Source organism: Pezoporus flaviventris, unplaced genomic scaffold (genome assembly GCF_033815535.1).
Source record: "Pezoporus flaviventris isolate CSIRO_AGI_PZ_B2104156 unplaced genomic scaffold, CSIRO_AGI_Pfla_v1 ptg000063l, whole genome shotgun sequence".
Classification (NCBI taxonomy): Eukaryota; Metazoa; Chordata; class Aves; order Psittaciformes; family Psittacidae; genus Pezoporus; species Pezoporus flaviventris.
This window is the reverse complement of record NW_026892611.1, coordinates 170,889-190,053: the sequence shown is the minus strand read 5'-3', so window position 1 is coordinate 190,053 and position 19,165 is coordinate 170,889. Positions and strand designations below refer to the sequence as shown.

General features: G+C 43.3%; 1 protein-coding gene across 6 annotated transcripts; it reads left to right on the top strand.

Annotated features, from left to right (window-relative positions):
- Window positions 1-260: 260 nt before the first annotated feature.
- SLC13A5 (solute carrier family 13 member 5) lies at window positions 261-18,672 on the top strand. 6 transcript variants are annotated; one of them, XM_061469886.1, is made up of 14 exons: window positions 261-436; window positions 4,128-4,214; window positions 5,514-5,621; window positions 8,387-8,515; window positions 9,371-9,507; window positions 9,915-10,129; window positions 12,033-12,201; window positions 13,456-13,578; window positions 14,122-14,334; window positions 15,104-15,225; window positions 15,508-15,626; window positions 15,996-16,157; window positions 17,349-17,486; window positions 18,223-18,672. In XM_061469886.1, the coding sequence occupies exons 3-14, from the start codon at window positions 5,517-5,519 to the stop codon at window positions 18,349-18,351; spliced, it is 1,761 nt and encodes a 586-aa protein (XP_061325870.1). In that variant the 5' UTR covers window positions 261-436; window positions 4,128-4,214; window positions 5,514-5,516; the 3' UTR covers window positions 18,352-18,672. The 6 variants fall into 6 exon arrangements, with proteins under 6 accessions (XP_061325870.1, XP_061325867.1, XP_061325866.1 ...); XM_061469883.1 differs by lacking the exon at window positions 4,128-4,214 and having other exon boundaries at window positions 262-436; XM_061469882.1 differs by lacking the exons at window positions 261-436; window positions 4,128-4,214 and adding an exon at window positions 4,542-4,649 and having other exon boundaries at window positions 5,513-5,621.
- The last annotated feature ends 493 nt before the right edge of the window (window positions 18,673-19,165 follow it).

Sequence of the window (19,165 nt, the reverse complement as noted above, 5' to 3'; positions counted from 1 at the left end):
AAATGTGCTTTAGGGCTTCATGCAAATTATTCAGACATTACCAATTCTAGGTCAAGAAAGCCTGATCAGCAGCACACACTGACTGAGAAAACCCCACTGACTCAAAATTCATAATGAGGGCTTTTATGTTGGAAGTTGTTGGGCACAGGGATTGTACTGAAAGGACTGTTCGTTCAGAGCCTCAGAAGCTTTTCTTGGAAAAGTATCAGATGCTCCACTGGGAACTTAGTTGAAAGATACTCCTAAGGCAACACAGTGGACTTGCGGTGGCTGGAAAGTACTGATTGGAGGGAAAACGGAAAGTAATGAAACAGGGATTCTCTCTGAATGCTGGCAGTAACTCTTTCCATTTAAATTCCACGTAAACCTTTCAGCACATAACATTATTGTACAAGAGGTCCTCCAGGCACCTTTTTAAGTTGAGCATCACACAGAGGTAAGTTCTGAGCTGGTTATTTTTTTAGTGTGATTTCCAAAGCCTGGGCAGAAGACAGTTCTGCCGCTGCTAAGTCCTGGGATGTCTCAGGGTCAGGTTTTTTTCAGTTTTGTTTCTCAATCTCAAGTATGATACATCTTAAAGGCCTTGTTTAATATAATTTTGTTAACACTTTCGTACCTCTGGATGTTGCATGGAGCCTGCAACATAACTGTGTGGAGAGTTTTTGTCTTGAGAGGAAATAACAGTTATCTAGGTCAAACGAACTGCTTTAAAACAGGCAAACTGTACTTGTGTGCTTGAGCAGCATTTGAATTAGTGGTGGAAAATATGTGCATCTCTAATTAAATGAATCAACTGGTACCTGGAAAGCCTCCTTGCCACAGACTATTCCTATCCAACACTAACAGGAGTAACTGGGATGATTGGCTTGTAGTGAATAACAGAAAAGCAGCTTCTTGGGGAAAGGCCTAAACTACACTAAAACCTTTCTTTCCCAATTTTTCCACCTGGACTGATGACCCTGGAATGCTCATCTTCCAAGGGAACTTGATTTCTAACCCCTTTCTACTAGCCAAAACAATGCAGGTCAGCCTTTGTTAACTAGTCTTCAGCAGGGTCCCTCTTCTGAGTGGAACTCTTTACAGTGACTTACAACATTGAATCTGGTATCTTAAGTTCAAATGGGAAGATCACAAGACTGTGTGTGGTTTGATAACCAGGCTGTCAAGCTCATCTATGAATCTGCTATCTTGAAAGTTGCGGCTATTCCTGTCCCAGCTGTTCCAGTTCCCAGCCATAACTGGCCCAGTCTCTTGGGCTGGCTTTGGTGCTCACTGAACACCTCATTGAACTTATTCAGCTCACTAACTCAGCAAAAAAATGTTCTGCTTTCTTCGTCAAGTCAAACTCCAGTGAGCCCCAGAGCCACCAGCAGAGAAACGGATAGAGAGCTGGGACAGATCAGTGGCAGTGAGCCATGAGATGGGCTTGGGTCTGTTACTGCACCATACCCTTGGTCCTTCATATGCTTTAAAATGCCTGTGTTTATTAAGGCAGCATAGCAGCAAATGGGAAGTGGTATCTAGTAACCAAGAAAGAGGCTGAGGTACAAGAGACCTGATTCAGCTCCTGGTTGTACTTCATATTCCAACCCATATCTAAGTCTCTGTAACACAAAGATCTGAGTTCCTTTGTACACTGATTTGAAACTTAATACCAAGAACAAAAAGAGCAGCAAATTTATTATTCAGTGAGTATCAAAATTTAGCCCAAAGGCTGCTACAATATTCCAATTCTAAATGGTGTCTGCAACCAAAAGTTACACCATTTTACCTACCATTTACCATAATTTTACCTAGTGTCATTAAAGAAGTAGTAAAAGACCATGAAAGCACACATCTTGCATAGATATTTGTAAATACTGCTCTGGTCTCTGCTATGTGCAGAGCTGTACTAACTGGAGGAAAAGATTCCTTTTTCTTGAAGGCCTGCAGTTAGTGCTCAATTAGCACAAGCTAAATTTCAGGCTGTGAAAGGTTTTAGTTTGAATGCTCTCTGAACCATCTAAAACTCCTGCTGCTGGAGGTTTTGCAAGCACGATGGGTTCTCTGCAGCTTCCTTTTGCCTGGCTTTCAGACTAGCTCTGTAAAGTAAGCAGCCAAGGCTTTGTCTGCCTCCTCCTTGGCACAGTGAAGAGGAAGCTCGTGTGCAAATTATGTGAAAGAGCTGCCATTCCTGTAGCACTCTCATCCAGCCAGTGCCAAGTATATCTGAGTTGTAAGCATAGACTGAGGGAGGCAGGGAACAGCTGGAAGACTTCCAAACCAAACATGCTCCTCTGTGCTTCTCTCCATTGGTACATAGAGACCCCTTAGAGACCAGTGCCCAGCCTTGGCCTTCATTGTAAACTGCTCTCTTCCCCCGTTTCATCCAGTCCTGCTCTCCCCTTCCTGCATCTTTACTATGCATTGCACAGCCTTACCACCTCCTTGTCTGAATGTAGGCATCTTTTCTCTTGTCCTCACTCAGTATTCTTATTCCCACCCACATTCTGCTGTTTATGATAATACGTGAATATGTGGTTCTAATGTTTGGATTCAGGCAACTTCTCAGCCTCCTGGTTCTTACAGCAGAATATGAATTGACACATGAAAACCTTCAATGGTTTATAAAATTGTGATAGTGCTACCTTAAATATGAAGTGTGGGTGGCAGGATGGCTTGAGCAAGGGGGTAACAAGGTCAGAATTTACCTTCAAGATTACCGGTTCAGTTCAGTGCAGGACTTTGTCCCCGCTGTTCTGCAACAGCCAGTGGCTTTGCTTGGGTGTACCTGAATTCCTAGCAGACTCCACAGGAACTGAAGCTGGCACTAATTCAATTTCTCCTCAGCAGAGTCAGCACAGATATTTTTCATGAACACATATTTCACATGCACTCCAACAAACCAACCTACTCTCCTCCTGAAGCACGCCTCTAGAAAAGGAGCCTACTTTTGCAAAACAAGTAAAGAAATGAAAGCTACTTATTTCTCTGGTCATGCTTAAGATTTTTCCTAGCTTTTGCTTTAGTCAGACTGCTGGGAATGCCTCCACATTTAGGTTTCGAACCTCAGTTTATCAGTCTTGGCCTTGATTCATAGAAAGATTTCAATTGCTAAGTTTGGGACCCAGGTCTTAGATACAACCACGCTCAGATAAAGGTGATATAGACACACTTTCTTTCAAATCTGGACTCCATGTTGTTCCTGAATCTCCCTCTCTCATTCACCTGGTATTGTCCAGGCAGCTCCATGGGGAAGAAGTGGGTATTTATCTCTAAGGGTCAGGTCCTTGCTGATCTTGATTGGCAACTCCCTGTTTTCCTCCTTTCTGCTTTATAATCTCTTGGGAGGCCTGCACCATATTCTTATCCCTGTCCCAAGTCAGCTGTTCCTAAGAACCCTAGGGAACATCATGTTTCTCATGCCCCTTCCCTTCTCCTCCCGAAAGTACACCATTCTGATTGACAATTGCTATCTGAACAGCAGAAAATCAATCACTCTAATTTCCTATTATTCAAATATTTGTTCTTTTCTGTAAATCCTTTGTTTTGTTGCGTATCATAGACTGTACTTTGCATAACACACTGAAGGCAAGCTTGCAATAATTCTGCACAACAAGTAAATATGGATTCCCTTCTCTGTATCGGACACTGAGGCATGGGCTAGTTAATTGCCTGCAGGAGTCCCTGATCTCATTCCTAGCTACAAGGAGACTCCTTTCACCCCAAAACTAGTGTTTGTGGGTTTTCTTTTCATTTTTTCTTTACTGCACTGCATCTCGTAAGACAGACAATCATATTTACACTGGTCTACCAAAGTGTGCCTAGTACAGCTCTTTTACAGTTAACTCTGCATTTTCTTATTTAAGTGCTTGTAGTCTCTTTTCTTTGTTGACTACAGACCATTTTTTCATTGGAGACTGGCCACAGAAATGCAAGTTTTGGCCATTTCCCTGCTTTCTTCTATTGCACTGGTGTAAAGTTTCCTCTGTGTTAGTAAGATACCCAGAGGGACTGCTGCTAAAGGTTTGAAGATTTGGAGTCAGTCCAGATCCGGTTGGCTGCTGTTTTCCTTAGTGGACATTCACTGCTTTTACAAACAAGACAGTAACATTGGAGTGTCTTGTTTTGAACTTCTGTCACTCAAGTTCCTCTGGTCAGCAGAGGACAAATAGCACAAGCTGTAGTCCAAGCTCCCTCGTTACTTGTTGTGGAATCTGAAAAGCATTATTCCTGTGAGTAACTGCTTGGTAAGACTGTACTAAGAGACTGAAGGATCAAACAGTTAAGATATGATTTACACCGGCCTTCAATTTCAGGTGGCTGTTGACATCCTAAAAGCAGAACATAAAATATCAGTATCTGCCTTCAGTCTGATTTCCAGTAGCTTCAGTTGTGCCTTTCTGGCATCTTGATAGTGTTTGCGACCCTTTTAGCGGCACCATCACTTAGGATTCCCATTCTGTGGCTACACTCGGACCAAATCACTGAAATGAATGGCATCAAAAATAACCTTTCAAGTTAACCTTTCTGGGTTATTTTTAACCCAGGTCTCAGGCACACAATCCCTCACAAAACAGTAGGCAGTGAAGCATAGCCATGCATGCCTGCACAGACCTTTGTTTTGGGGAGACCACCGCTGTGGTTTTAACTCTCATTTCCCTAAAGGAACTAAGTCCTTCCTCACCACTGTGTAAATGAGTGACAGATGATCCCCCTTGGCATCATCAGCACCTCCTGAAAGCCCAGCACCCGCGAGAAGCCGTGTGTCACACTTTGGTCCCCACACAATACGTATGATGAGGATATGGGCTTACTCCTGACTTTCTGCAGGCACCGCGAGCAGGGCGAGTTTTAAGACCCGCTCCCAGCCGGTGCCGTAGCTTTACCCACAGCCATGAGGCAGCGTTCCCCGTTCTGGGCAGAGGGGGATCTCAGGAACCGGGAAATGCCCCCGCCGTGTCCCGGCTCCCGTGTGACGGAGCGGCCCGGCCCCACCTGACTCAGGAAAACCTCCCGGAGCCGGCGAGGGCCTGCGGGCACCGGGCTCGCGCCTGGACGGCGGCTCCGCTGCGGCGCGATCGCTCCGGACCCGCGTCTGCAGCGCTGCCAGCCCGGTGTCCGTGAGGGCGGGAGCCAGCCCGGTGTCAGTGAGGGAGGGCAGGAGCCAGCCCGGTGTCCCGTGAGGGCGGGAACGAGCCCGGTGTCCGTGAGGGCGGGAGCCAGCCCGGTGTCAGTGAGGGAGGGCAGGAGCCAGCCCGGTGTCCCGTGAGGGCGGGAACGAGCCCGGTGTCCGTGAGGGCGGGAGCCAGCCCGGTGTCAGTGAGGGAGGGCAGGAGCCAGCCCGGTGTCCCGTGAGGGCGGGAACGAGCCCGGTGTCCCGTGAGGGCGGCAAGGAGCCCCATGTCCCGTCAGGGCGGGAGCGGCCGGCCCCCGTCCGGCCGCGGGCGGGTCGCGTCGCCCCAGCCATGTCCCTCCGTACTTAAGGCGGCGGGCGCTGCTCCTGCGCGCGCCCTGACCGTTTGTCCCCACAGAAGATGGCCCCGACCTGCCTGCAGACCCTGCTGAGATGCCGGTCCTTCGCCATCCTCTTCCTCACGCCGCTGCTGCTTCTGCCGCTGCCGATCGCTGTGCCGACGCGGGTAAGTGCCTGCGGGGCCCCCTCGGAGAACAGAGACCCCCGCTCCGGCCCCCGCTACCTCAAGAGCCCCCCCGCTGCCCAGGAGCCCCTGCCCCAGCAGCCCCTGCCCCAGCCGGCCACCCCGGGCCCTGTCCAGGCTTGCTGTGCTCCCGCCTGCTTGCCCGCCTCGTGCAGGCCATGCCCTGGGCATGCTGTGCAGCACTGGCCATGTTCGCCACAGCATCTGCCTTGCACCAGAGCAAAGTACCTAATCCCTGCTAAGGTAACTTCGCTTCCCCGCAGGGCACTGGAGCAGCTCCTTCCTGCACCTCATCTCTGAAGCATTTCTGCCACTCGGTCCCAGGTCTCAGGAGCATTGTTGCAGGTGTCACTCCCAAATCTTCAGGCACTGGTGCTCAGCAGCCCAACTCGCAGAAGGAGCTCTGTGCCAATCTCTATTCACCCTAAGGGTTGTGCCACTGCCAGGACTCGGGGCTCCCATGGACCCAACCTGTCTTGCAAATTGGATGCAATTCTTTTTGAGTCAACAGTAAATATACACATAACTGGCCTGCACATTTAGAATTGTATCTTGCACTGTCTAGTAGTGGTGGCAGTGGACTGAAAGGTAGGACATCTGGGATCTCCAGCCCGCTCTGCTGCTGAGGCTCTGCTACGCTTCAGGGAGAGCTGCTGAGTGGCATTCTTCATCAGTGGTGCAGTTGGGAGCTGTGCATTGTGCGTTACGCAGTGATCACAACAGGTTTCAAATGCAATATTCTCCAGTTCACATCCGTCTTACTCTAGAGGTGGTGATGGCACAACTCCTGTGCTTTCAGTGGAGTTATACCAGCATAAAATTGGAATAACTCAGTGAAGAGCTTGGTCTCTAATGTCTAGTAGCATTCTTGGCAAAGTGTGAAAGCTCTGTTTATGATATTTTAGCCTACTAGAGCTATAGAGGCTATTCTAATGCTAAAAGCAGCCTTTCTTCTGAGAGATTTGTATTGCTCAATGTATTATAAAGTGCAGGAAAATGTCATGCATATTTATAAAGCCAAGATTGCCAGCCACTCTGGTTCACCTGTCTAAGTAATATCAGCACTGCCTTTCAGTTGAATGCTGGTGTTTTACAGAAAGAGGAATTCCTGACTGTTAGACAATGATTTAACCAACACTAAGACAATTTCCATAAAAAAATAAATATGGGTTAAGTTTTTTGGTATTTGTAGAAATATTGTGTCATCAGTCTAATCTGGGAAATTACAGTATTTCACAGTGGGAGAGGAATATTTCCACTAGTGATTGCTTTTTCAGCTCTCAGTGAGAAAGCATCTCACTGTCTCTGCTGTCAACTGACTAGACACCAAAGAAACATTCTGTGACTGTTCCCATAAATCACAGATTGATGTAGGTAGAGATACAGACATATATTTCATTCCAGATCCTTGGTTGTTCGAATTGGTTATGGTTGGTTAATTTATAAGCATGGTTGTATTTTTGAACTTCATATAAATTATTTACTCTCCACTCTATGAAACCAGAGTTCCTTCTGTATTGTGATTTTTAGTACTTTGGGTTGTTTATCTGTGTTTCATACTGGCAACAGATTAACTACAATCAGTTCTAGCACTTGGCTACTGTAGTGTAGCATAAATTCTGTCATGAGCTCACCTCATACTTGTTAAGGGAAGAGACCTATAGGATCTGTCTGAAGAAATTTTTTTTTCAGAACTTGTGCTATAATTTATTCCTGGAAACCTGGAAGAAAAAAAAACAAACCCTAATTACTGACAAAGGCTGTTTTCTGGTTCCTCAGCTTCTCAAAAAAATGAAGGAAAACACACCCCTATTTATAAATATCACCTTACAGCACTTTTTAAATGTCACTGTAACACCATTTATTTTTGCAATAGAGTCCCATTTGTTGTTTTAAAATAAAATCCTATAAACACATACTCTAAACATGAGCAAATTCTGAACTACCGAACACTAGCTTAAGCTTTAAAACCCTGTTTACCGTTGGCTAATGAATGCTTGCTTCTCTGAACAACTTTGAAAGTACAAACCAAGAAAGGCTGTGGTACAGGAATGCCTCATCAACAGTGTAAAAAGGTTGCAACATTTCTAACCTGGGGAATCTCCTTTCCCTGTCTTTGTAAGCACAGTCTGAATTGGGAAAGCAGTAAAATACCTCTTAGTCACCAAAAAAAAAAAGGGGGAAAAAAAAAAGTAAAAGGATTTTACTTTAAGAGTTACTTTAAAAAGTTAACTTTTAAATGACTTAGTGATAATAGTTTCTGGGTTCAGGTGTGCCAATGGACACACCTCAAAGACTTGTGATTTCATACAAGCTAATCACATGCACTGGGAAATCTGGCCATCCATTTCAAAATAATTAACTCAAAATAGAAATGCCCAAATCTACAAACACTGTTAACAATTCTTGGCTCCTAGATGTGAAATCTGCTCACCTCAGCTGTCAAAAGGCAATTGTACACTGCAAACTGTATGTACCTAGTTGTGAAAGGTTTGTTTTTCTCACACTGTACATTTTGGGAGCATGTATTAAATACTGTGGTCAAAAAGATCTTTTTATGCAAGTGACTTCAGAACAAGGTTTAAAAGTACAAGTTTAAATCCTCAGGTTTTCTGCTACCTATTTCAGCGTAACTGGTTAAGCTACAAACAATGGAGTATTTAGGCCTTTTATAAGAGCTACCAACATGTTTCTTATCTTTAAGAATTAATTTTCTGTGCTTAAACGTGTCTTCCATCATATTGCAGGAGGCCAAATGTGCGTATATGATCATCATCATGGCTGTGTACTGGTGCACTGAAGTGATCCCACTGGCTGTTACCTCCCTCATGCCTGTGGTATTTTTCCCTCTGCTTGGAGTTCTGAGCTCTAAATCAGTAAGAACCTTGCTCAATCCAGATCTGATACAGGGAAATCCATTGCTGTGCTCCCCCAAAAATATTTATCAAACAAGTCAGATAGGAAAGTGCTCCAGTTCTGTGGTGCTGTTTCTGACTCTGTTGAGCAGTGTTCAGGGCTCCTGTATGGGAAGATGCTGAACTAAATGTATATTTTCTCAAAATGTTATGGGTGTGGGGCTTAAGGTGGTAGAGGGAAAGGTCTGTTTCTAGGCATGGATCCTGCTGCACCTACTAGTTTGTGTGTTCATAACCCATCCCATGAGAGAGCAGTGTGACATATTCTCTGTGAGATTTCAAAACGCATGGAACAAACTTCTTCCAACAGGGTAGAGATCATGATGCCAGCAATTACACTATGTCCCTTCCAAAGCTCATTCTGGCTGTTTGTGCTAGTGCTTTAGCACAAGGCTATACTAGGTACTGTAGCTAAGGTTCACTTCTGGCCAACAAGCTGGAAAGGGTAGGTGTGATTACTAAAGGTGCTAAGAAAGCCATTTTGGGGCTCAGCATTTCTGGTACCTACACAATACTTTGAGCTCCTACCAATGTTTTAGGAAACTGCTTCATTTTGTACTTTATTAACTCCTGATAATCTAAAAAGAAGGTGCATGATGCAAAAAAAAGCCCCTGCACTGAACATTTCAGCACTTGAGCAGGAGATCAAGAGTTCAGGAAACTGAAGTAGCTCTAATGCTGGATCTTCCCCTTCTGCCAGTGTTGGGATGGGGTCTGGTGCAGAAAATGGCTTTGAGAGGACAGGAAGCAAAACATATTAGTGAAGCTAGCAGGAGGCAGCATTTTGGCACCTGACCTACCTTCTCTGTCTTTCAGGTGTGCTTTCAGTACCTAAATGACACAAGCATGCTCTTCGTTGGAGGGCTGATTGTTGCAATTTCTGTTGAACATTGGAATCTTCACAAAAGGATTGCGCTGAGGGTGCTGCTGATTCTTGGGGCGAAACCTGCACTGTAAGAGTATTGCATTACTTCTTCCTTGCCTCTGTCAATTTTGCAGAGGCCTAGGGATGGTGTTTAACAGTCAGCAAAGAAGGGAACCTTCAAGAACCTCTTTAGCTCTCTGCACTTGTACAGACTTTACAGAGGTGAAGTTTGACAGCAGCAGCAGCAGCAGTGTATTTGTCCTTCAGCCAAAACCAGCACCTGACTAAATTTAGGTGCTTGCCTTTGGAGGCAGAATGATGACGGACTTCATCATGTGTAGACTAAGGAGCTAACTGGCTTTCTGGGATTCCTTCAGTGAAGGTGGCAGAGCTGTCCTGGAAGGAAATCTCGACACTACACAGATCCCTGTGACTACAATGCCTAGAAAAGTCTGTTTTCTTTTTCTCCTTTCTCCTCTGTTTCTCTCTTTTCAGCCTCATGCTGGGATTTATGGTTGTCACTGCTTTCCTGTCCATGTGGATAAGTAACACAGCGACCACTGCTATGATGGTTCCCATTGTCCAGGCTGTCCTGGATCAAATGGACACCACAGAGTATGATATGACCACAGTGGAACAAGCAACTGGGCAAACAAACAAAGTGATCGAGCTGGAGGAAAAGAATGCATCAGATCCCACTTCAGCACATGGTAGGGGCCTCTGCAGTGAGTTGATTCTACTGAGCTTGCTATGCTCAGAGCTCCCTGACCTAGAAAGAGTTCTCTGTGCCTTTTCCAAAGAAAGAGAATGGTGACCTGACTGAAAGCACCCAAATGCATGACACCTAGGTTTTACAAATTGGTTTCCAATCTTCCTGGTTGCCGTTTTGTTCTGCTTAGTGCTAGGTCCCATGCAGATTGTTATGTTCTTTCCTTCAAGCTGTGGTCATTCTCCCATAGTTTCCCTAGACTTAACTGCCTTCTCAGGGAACTGAAAAGCATATCCTGTGGGAAGTATAATCTAACCCTGAGAATCCCAGTCTTGTGATTATCAGTGGGGGTTCAGCTTCTAAGCCACATAGGAATGCTTGAAAAACTTTGTGCAAACACAGCCTATTTTGGTTCTGGAGTAATAAATATCTCTTTTTGACCTAATTGTATGTGGAGCTAGGGAGAAGAAAGAGAAATGCCTTAAAAGCTACATGGACAAGAGGAGGTGGTGTCATTTGACTCACAGTAGACAAACTGCTGTTTGGAATGCTTTCAAGTGTGATCTTAACCCAATGCTTGACTCCACAAGGTCCTTCTGTCAGTGCTGTGGTTCTGCAGTAGGTTTCACTTGATTTGAACCACGTGCACAAACTCAGTCTCTCTGGTTTCGCTTCTCTGTAGTGGAGGTAAAGAAAGCTACATTACTAAATACAATTAAAGATCAGATTTGTGGTGCCTTTCTCTTTCAGAGGAGGAAGGGGTGTTCTGGGGATCTTAATGGAGATGTGATTTTACCAAATTAGCAAGTTGATCTGCCACAATTCCCTGTGTGACTGTGTGCAAGGACAAGTGCAAACGTTGGTAGCTCATTCTGTGTCTCACATTTCAAGCTTTCTGCCCAGGGCACATCTGGCCCATTTTCTGGCTGACATGTCCATGGGAGACACAATGTAATAAAGGGTGTTTATGTATGCCAGACATTGTTCTCTTATGAGATTGACTCATAACTGCTATATTTGTTTAGACCTTGGAGACATAGTTTAGATACAGCTGTGATCTCTGCTTTTTGTTTGCTTTATTTCTCATCTCACTTGTGAAGGGAGAATGCATTATGATTGTACAAAGCTCAGACACCACGTTTATGTAAGATGTGCAAACCCACAAGTATGTCACTTGGTCACACAGAGTGCTCTGTAAGGCTGCTCATTTCTAGCTTCCAAACAGTTATATTAAAGATAGATTTTCGTATTTGCAAATGCTCTTTTTAATGTTGGTTAGAAGGATCTGCATGGCTTTGCTGGCTAATTTATTGTAGCATGTAGTGAAGGTAGTAAATGGGTGCAAAAATACCTCTTGGTATTGTTGAGTTGGTTGTAATTGCTATAAATTCATTGTCCTGCTCCATTAGTCTAGTCAGACTTCAAAATTAGGTTGTTAACCTCAGAGAACAATGGACAAAGCAGCAAAATTTCATGGCTGATGTAAACTGACACAACATATTGATCTTAACAGTTACACCAGGCAATACTTTGGGGTTGGGGGGGGGGGGGGGGGGGGTCTGCCTATATTACAGCTAGTAAAGCTAGTTGGGTTCTTTCTGTGGTATTGGAATGGTTTCAATGACTTCAGTATGTGGCTGGTGGTAAGCCTCTCTGTGAAACAGGAAATTACTGCTGAGAAACTATGGCACCTATACGGACAGCAGCATCTTTGGATCATGTAGACCCAGATATTCAGTGTCTCTCTTTAGCTGCTCATGAACATGAGTCCAAAGTATTTGGAGACATATCTGTGTTTTTTTGAATTAAAATAAATGGCATACACAAAGTGTACTGAACCTACAGACCCTGTCCTGAACTTTCTGCAACGCTAACTTTCCCTTAGTTGTGTTCTTTGTGTTTAGCCACAGGCAGTGGACAAGACCCTGATGATGCCAGATCTGAGGAAAAGAAGAAGAGGAAGCGGATATGTAAGGGAATGACACTTTGCATATGCTATGCTGCCAGCATTGGGGGAACTGCAACACTCACTGGAACAGCACCAAACATGGTGTTGAAAGGCCAGATGAATCAGTAAGTAATTTTTGCTTTTTCTCTTACTTATACTGTTGTACTGTTTCTGTGACCAGCTGACTCATCTTAGATGACAGTTTCAGTTGCAGACCATAAGCAATAACCAGTTGGTGAACTAAGAGTGAGGAATGTGTATAAAGTGATGGGACTCATTGTTTTGCTTCAGCCTTTTTTAGGCAGCTATGTGTTGATGTCATAGGTCTCCTGAGAAACTTGGCAATACTTGCTGGCAATCAGCAGAGAGCTTGTTAATCAGAGATACTGGTTCTTCTGCCTCCACTTTTTCAACTGAAATGTAACACATCAGCAGAGGAACTGCAGTGAAGAGCATCAGAAGGATGTATGATTAACTCTTCTCATAAGTACACTGAAGAGAGCTAAAAATAGTTTAGCCTCCCTATAATATTATTCCTCCATGCTGTGGCTGTGGAAACTGTGCAGCCACTGTTGTAAAGAAAAGGAGTTATCCACAAAATACTCTCTTCACTAAGCTGAGTGTGGGAATTGATCTAAATGCAACATAATTTACAGTGGAAATTTTGCAGATTCCACAACAGTCCCTCCACAGTCTTTCCAAGTCCTGTAAGTGTAGATGAGGCCCTCAGAGACATGGTTTAGTGGTGGTCTTGGCAGTCCTGGGGTAATGGTTGGACTTGATGAAAAAGGTCTTTTCCAATCAAGTTTATTCTATGATTCTGTTGGGAGTACTTCAGCCTCAGCTGCCACATTACCCATTCGTTTTAACACCCAGATGGAAATTTGCTATTGAATAAAAATTGCAGTTCTTAAAATACTGACTTCATTTTTTGAAGCCAGCCAGCAACTTTGTCTTCTGTTGAAGCGATCTGAAGTACAGCTATTAATTTCAGGGAAGACAATTCCTGCTCTATTAGCATGAGTGGGGAGGAAGAAAGAATGTCCTGTCTTGGGATAAATGAACAGGCATGTTGGAAGTGAAAGCTACCTAGGATGTGTGTGGAATCTTTCAGCAGTGCTTGTCTTACTGAGATCTAAAAGATCAACATGAGCTTCTATATGCATTAAAATAAAATACAGGAAAAATCAAGGATTATATAGGTTTTCCCTGAAATCAAGGCTGCCTTCCTCTTGACTTCAGTTAGGCTATGGATGTTACCTATAATTACATAAATGTTTGTCCCAGATTTACATGTACATTTGTCATTTGCACATATTAAAGGAAGAGCAGATTACTAAACGTTTTGACATTCATATGGAAAACATTTATCTTTTCAGGTTATACCCCAACAATAACGATATTGTGAATTTTGCTTCCTGGTTTGGGTTTTCATTCCCAAACATGATTCTTATGTTGGTACTAGCTTGGCTTTGGTTACAGTGCTCCTTCATAGGACTCAAGTGAGTATTTAACTATACGATATTGTGGAAACCCCTCGGCTAATGTAGATCAGCTTATTGATAAATACGGGTCAGACGAATCCACTGACAAGTTACTAATTTTGTAGCAGAAACCAGTTCCATTTCACAGGAACTTCTGAGGTCTGGAAACCTTTTGTGTCCATGGGAGTTGCACTAAGGCAAAGCTTTATATATTCTTAATATTCAGACATAATTGCCTTCTTATATTTCAATTTCACATCTGTGAATGTCAGCCCTAAGAGAGCTAGCATATCTGGTTTGCTACCCTTGATTCAAAACTGTGGCTTTCATTCCAGGCTGCTCAAAATTGGACAGATACTTAGATCCATTCATAGACCCCATTCTTCTGTGAGAATTAGCATGTCCCCATGAAATACTTTGACACTCTTGTCATTTCTTTGTTCCTGGCCTCTGCTATAGTCTGTGTCTGTGCCCAGGAGTGACAGCTTCAGAATGGCAAGCATGTTAAATCCTTCTAGTATGTTAATACTTACAGTATTTTCTTCTCCTTTTTTCTTCAAGCTTTAAGGAAAGCTGGGGCTGTGGAGCAGAGAAAAGTGATAAAGAAAAAGCTGCGTACAATGTGCTGAAGACAGAAATGAAGAAGTTAGGCCCTATCTCTTATGCTGAATTCAATGTCCTCCTGATGTTTATTTCTCTGGTTCTCTTGTGGTTTTCCAGACACCCAGGCTTCGTAAAAGGCTGGGCTGCTGGGCTCTTCCCAGGAGGAGAAAAGTAAGTTTTAGGGGATTTTTGTCCTGCACCCTCTTGACTGTGAATCAGATTCCCTTGCTCTTGCATTCCATTTTGAGTGTGGAGTCATTAATTCCAACCTTATTGAAATTCACACGCTTCCTGGGCTTGATCCTATCGCTTGTGTGTGAGATCACCAGTTGAGATCTACTGTTTGACAGTTTGTACTGCAATGAAGGTTGGAGGCTGGGACATGGAGGAAGCTGAAACTCCTAAAAAAAAGAAACTTCTGCAATGGTGGTCTTAGTCACACTTGTATATGTGTTACTGTTTTGTTTTTATGAGCTCCAATAAGTTGCGGTATCATATGAATATTTGGTAATATCACCTCTGAACAATAGCTTAGAACTCACTGGGAAACTGATTTGGTGCTCTGAATGGCTTCTTTGCAGACTGTCTGTGGCATATTAAGGGGCATAAAATGCCCTTAATGCACAATGGGATTATTATTCAGGCCATTTCTTTACACATTGTTCTTTGAGATACAGCTGTTGAACGCTGGCTTCACCACAGAGCAGGAGCAGTTGTCATCTGTGACTCTCGTTATTGATGTGCATTGTAGCTAGTTTCTTTTACTACTGTCTCTGTTGTGGCAGGTCTGAGAGACCTCAGTCGTGACCTAATGACCCATATTGCTAATGTATAAGCCCCAAACAGGACACCAAAGAGAGTGACTAAGATGCTAGAAGCCAGCCATCTTCTAGGAGGAAAGATACCTATTTTCTAAGCTATATTCTCTTTTCTTCTTCAGGTATATCACTGATTCTGCTCCTGCTATGTTTATTGCCTTGCTACTCTTTATCCTTCCTGCTAACAAACCCAAATTCACAAGCTGGAATGCAAGCACATCTGACCCTGAAGAGACTAAAGAAGGTATTTAAAAGAGAAAGTGTAACACTGTGAAACAGCCAGCTCCAGCTAACATGACAGACACATATAGTGGATTCACATGCAGTTCTTCAGGGTAGCTCACCTCTCTCACTTCTTGGGCTAGGCTCGGGCACAGTCCCTGCCCATGTGTACTACCCTTACCCTATGCAGGTTTCTCAGTAACATGCATCTGCCTGTTGGGTCTTTTCCTGGTAGCTTATAGAACAGGAGACAAAATGTCTTCACTTTCTTAAAACATGTTCTGCTTTTCATTTCTCACTTCAGATACAAAAAAGCCATTTTTAACAGCCCCGCTGCTAGAGTGGAGTGTGGTTCAAAGGAAGATGCCCTGGAGTGTTGTGCTGCTGCTGGGAGGAGGTTTTGCATTGGCTGATGCAAGTGCAGTATGTCCTGACGTCTTGTTTTTCTCTGACTCAAAGGCAGACTTCTCTGGTTCATTATCTAGTCCTGTATTACTGGGCATGAACCCAAAACCACATCCAGTAGAGATGTTCAGATCTGGAGGCAGATCCAAAGTAGCAAAAACTGGGAGGACAGGTGAATATTTGTGGCTATTTTTCAGGAGTTTGTGTGCTCTGACCATGTTCTTCAATTTATCTGACCTCTTGGAGGCTGACACACTTTGCCGAATGGTGTTTATATAATTCAGGAGTCATTTGGCATCATGTGGCAGGAATGTTACACATAATGGGAGTTCCTGTTCACGAGCAAGGGGTTCTGAGCCTGACTGAAAAACACTTCTTTCTTGTCAGAAATCTGGGCTCTCAGTTTGGCTGGGTCGTCAAATGACTCCATTAGGATACATCCCACCATGGGCCACTGCAACGGTACTTTCGCTTACAGTAGCTGTCTTCACAGAATGCACCAGCAATGTCGCCACAGCCACCCTCTTCCTACCTATCTTTGCATCCATGGTAAGATTATTTCCAACCTGTTATCCTACCAACTGGGAGATCAGAGTTAAACTGGCAATCTCTAGTGGCAAAACAGTATCATATTTATTGTCTTAAATGTTGCTCCAATGTTAATCTGAAAGCCAGTAATGAAACAGTTCATCTGACAGTATACCATAATGGATAGTGATTTTAGCTGGTGTTCACTGCTATGTTTATAGCATCATATGTAGATAAAAAGTGGGAATGCAAACTTTCTCCAATCTGCCCTACCTATCCACCTGGAATCTGAGAACCAACAACCTGGAAGAAGCAGCTAATTCAGGATGCCTGTCTGATGGCACCCTCTCTGAAAAGGAAGCCAGTTCAAGCCTTCTGTAAGGTGTGTCCCTTAGACCTGGAGAAAGTGAAGTGTCATTTTGTATTTAAAACTTCTAGTCATTTTGTATTTAAACCATCAACTCAGAACTGGAAAAACAACCAAAAACATTAAATGAAACCAACATTCAGCATTTCCTATTCATCCCTTTGCGTGGTTCCTTCATCCTCATGGTTTTCTGCTAGACAACAGAAAGTGGTAGGCCCAATTATTAGAAATGTGTCATTTTCCATAGGAAGCTAGAGGAATTTTAAAACTTACAGACAAAAACCTGGTAACTTTTGCTGCCTTTTCTGAGCAGAATTGAAACTCTAACATAAAGGAAAAAATAGGTTATTTTTTTAATTTGTAAAATACAACCGCTTTATTCATAGACCATTTCATCAAAGTAAATCGATCCCAATCAAGGTGCTGAGCAATTAGTGACTTAAGTTGGCACTTAAGTTCTGAGTCCCACAGAGTTTATATAACATCTGAAAGTGGTACTCCACACGCCTGGTAATTATAATCCCACCCCTGTGTTACCCTGGCACAAGTGTGGTCTGAGGTCAAAGAAAAGACTGTTAGAGAAATTTGACCAGAACTCCAAATTATACCATAGAGCAAAACAAACAACAAGAAAGAATGAAGCTTTGTTTTTAAGTATTGTGGGACAGGAAACAAGAGCAAAGTTATCTTTAAGCATGTGTGGATTTCAGAATAAAATGCTTGCAAATTGGTGATATAATAGCAGGAAATGAAACGAGCACATGTGCCTCAATGGGCTGGAATATGTTCTTTATGTTTTTCTTTTGGAACACTTTCAGTGTGATATTCTCTCCATTTCATTGCAGGCTGCATCTGTCAAAATCAATCCTTTGTATCTTATGCTGCCTGGTACTCTCAGTACTTCCCTTGCCTTCATGCTACCTGTTGCAACACCACCAAATGCAATAGTGTTTTCCTATGGCCACATCCATGTTTTGGATATGGTAAGATGATAATTGCCTGTTCTCTTATCTGAAGCTCCCTACTGCCTTTGTCCTGAAATATGGTGAGAGTTTAATTTTCTTAGCCAAGTATTTACAAAGTACCAGGAAGATCTTGTGGGCTGTAACTATCACTGTATATCTCTCTCTTATGCAGTCTTAATATTGCAGTAAGGATTTGCATCTCTGAAGTAACAGTACCTTTCTCACAGGCTTTGGCAGATGTACAGCCCAGACCCATTGCAATTAAAAACTGACAAGTCATAAGTCTCATAAACACTGAAGGGTTAAAATGCAGCCAGTGCTTTCCAGTCTTGTGGGGCTTTGGCAAGTGTAGCTGAAGCCTGGTTTCCACTGGAGCTGAAAGCAGAAGGTAACAATCAGCTGCCCTAGGCTCTGGTCCTCTGATTGCCTGCCAGACCACACAGTGCAGGTTCTGTGCCCGGTACCCAAGCATTACCAGGTTTTGAAGTAGAGACTTGAAGGAGGCAGAACTGTTCTTTAACTAATAAGAGTAATTTGTACATGCCTTAAAGCTCCTAGATCAGTTATAAAGCAAAGCGTTCAAAGACTTTGCACAGTGTGTTCCACCTAAGCAAGAACACGGGACAGTGGGTACAAGGGCTATTTCTGTGATTTATTTGACCATGTGTCTTTCTTCTGTATGTATAAATGGGCTTTGCTGCAATTTGATGTGCTCATGTTTGGTTATTGTTGGTTTGGACTTGTGTCCTCACAGGTTAAAGCTGGAATAGTGATGAACATTATTGGAGTCTTCTGTGTCTCAGTGGCCATCAACACATGGGGAAGACCTATGTTTGGGCTGGACACATTCCCAGCATGGGCAAACACCACAGCTATCCCATGAACAGTGAAGAATTCATGTGTTCAAGAAGGAAAGGACCCTTAATACTCCTCTCTATTGCCCAAAGGCCTATACAGAGTCTCATCACCACTTCAGATCCAGTGTCAGGTGTTTGTTTCCTTCTGGGAGGCACACATCAGTTCAGGATGAACCAGCTGTTCTATCAAATGGTTTGAACTATCCTATCACCAGTATGGACTTGTAAATCATTAGTGTTGACCACTGCACTCAAGCAGGTGCTGAAAATTCATTACCTGTTACTTGCATCCGCAAGTCAGCAGCTATACAAAGATATTCTTGTTTCTTGTCTAGTGAAAGAAGGGGTATGCTTGTTATATATGTTACATTATGTTATGTTGTTATGCTATGCTATATTATGTTATGCTATGTTATGTTTCTGCCTCCTGAGGAACATTTAAGGAAAGGAAATACGAAGGGTAAGTGGTTTATTTGTTGTTTTTTTTTTCTGCTGTGGCTTGATGCCCCATAGCAGCAAGAGTCAAAAGCTCAGAGTAAGACCCTAATAAATACAGGAAGGTATGAATGCCTATAATTACCAGTGTTATGCAGATGAGAACTCCACTGTTCATACACTTTGTAAAGCATTTATAATGCCTGTGTAGTAGGGTCACTCTGTAAAGACTGTCTACTATTAAAACCTCTATCAGTGAGAGTACTGGAGCTATTGCAGTAAAGTTCCATTAGAAAAAGCCTGTAATGATAGTCGCTGGAAATGTTTTAACTAAGAGATTAACCAAAGATGTACATGATGTCTGGACAGCTGTGCTAATACTACTGCAATTCTTGCACTTAGAAG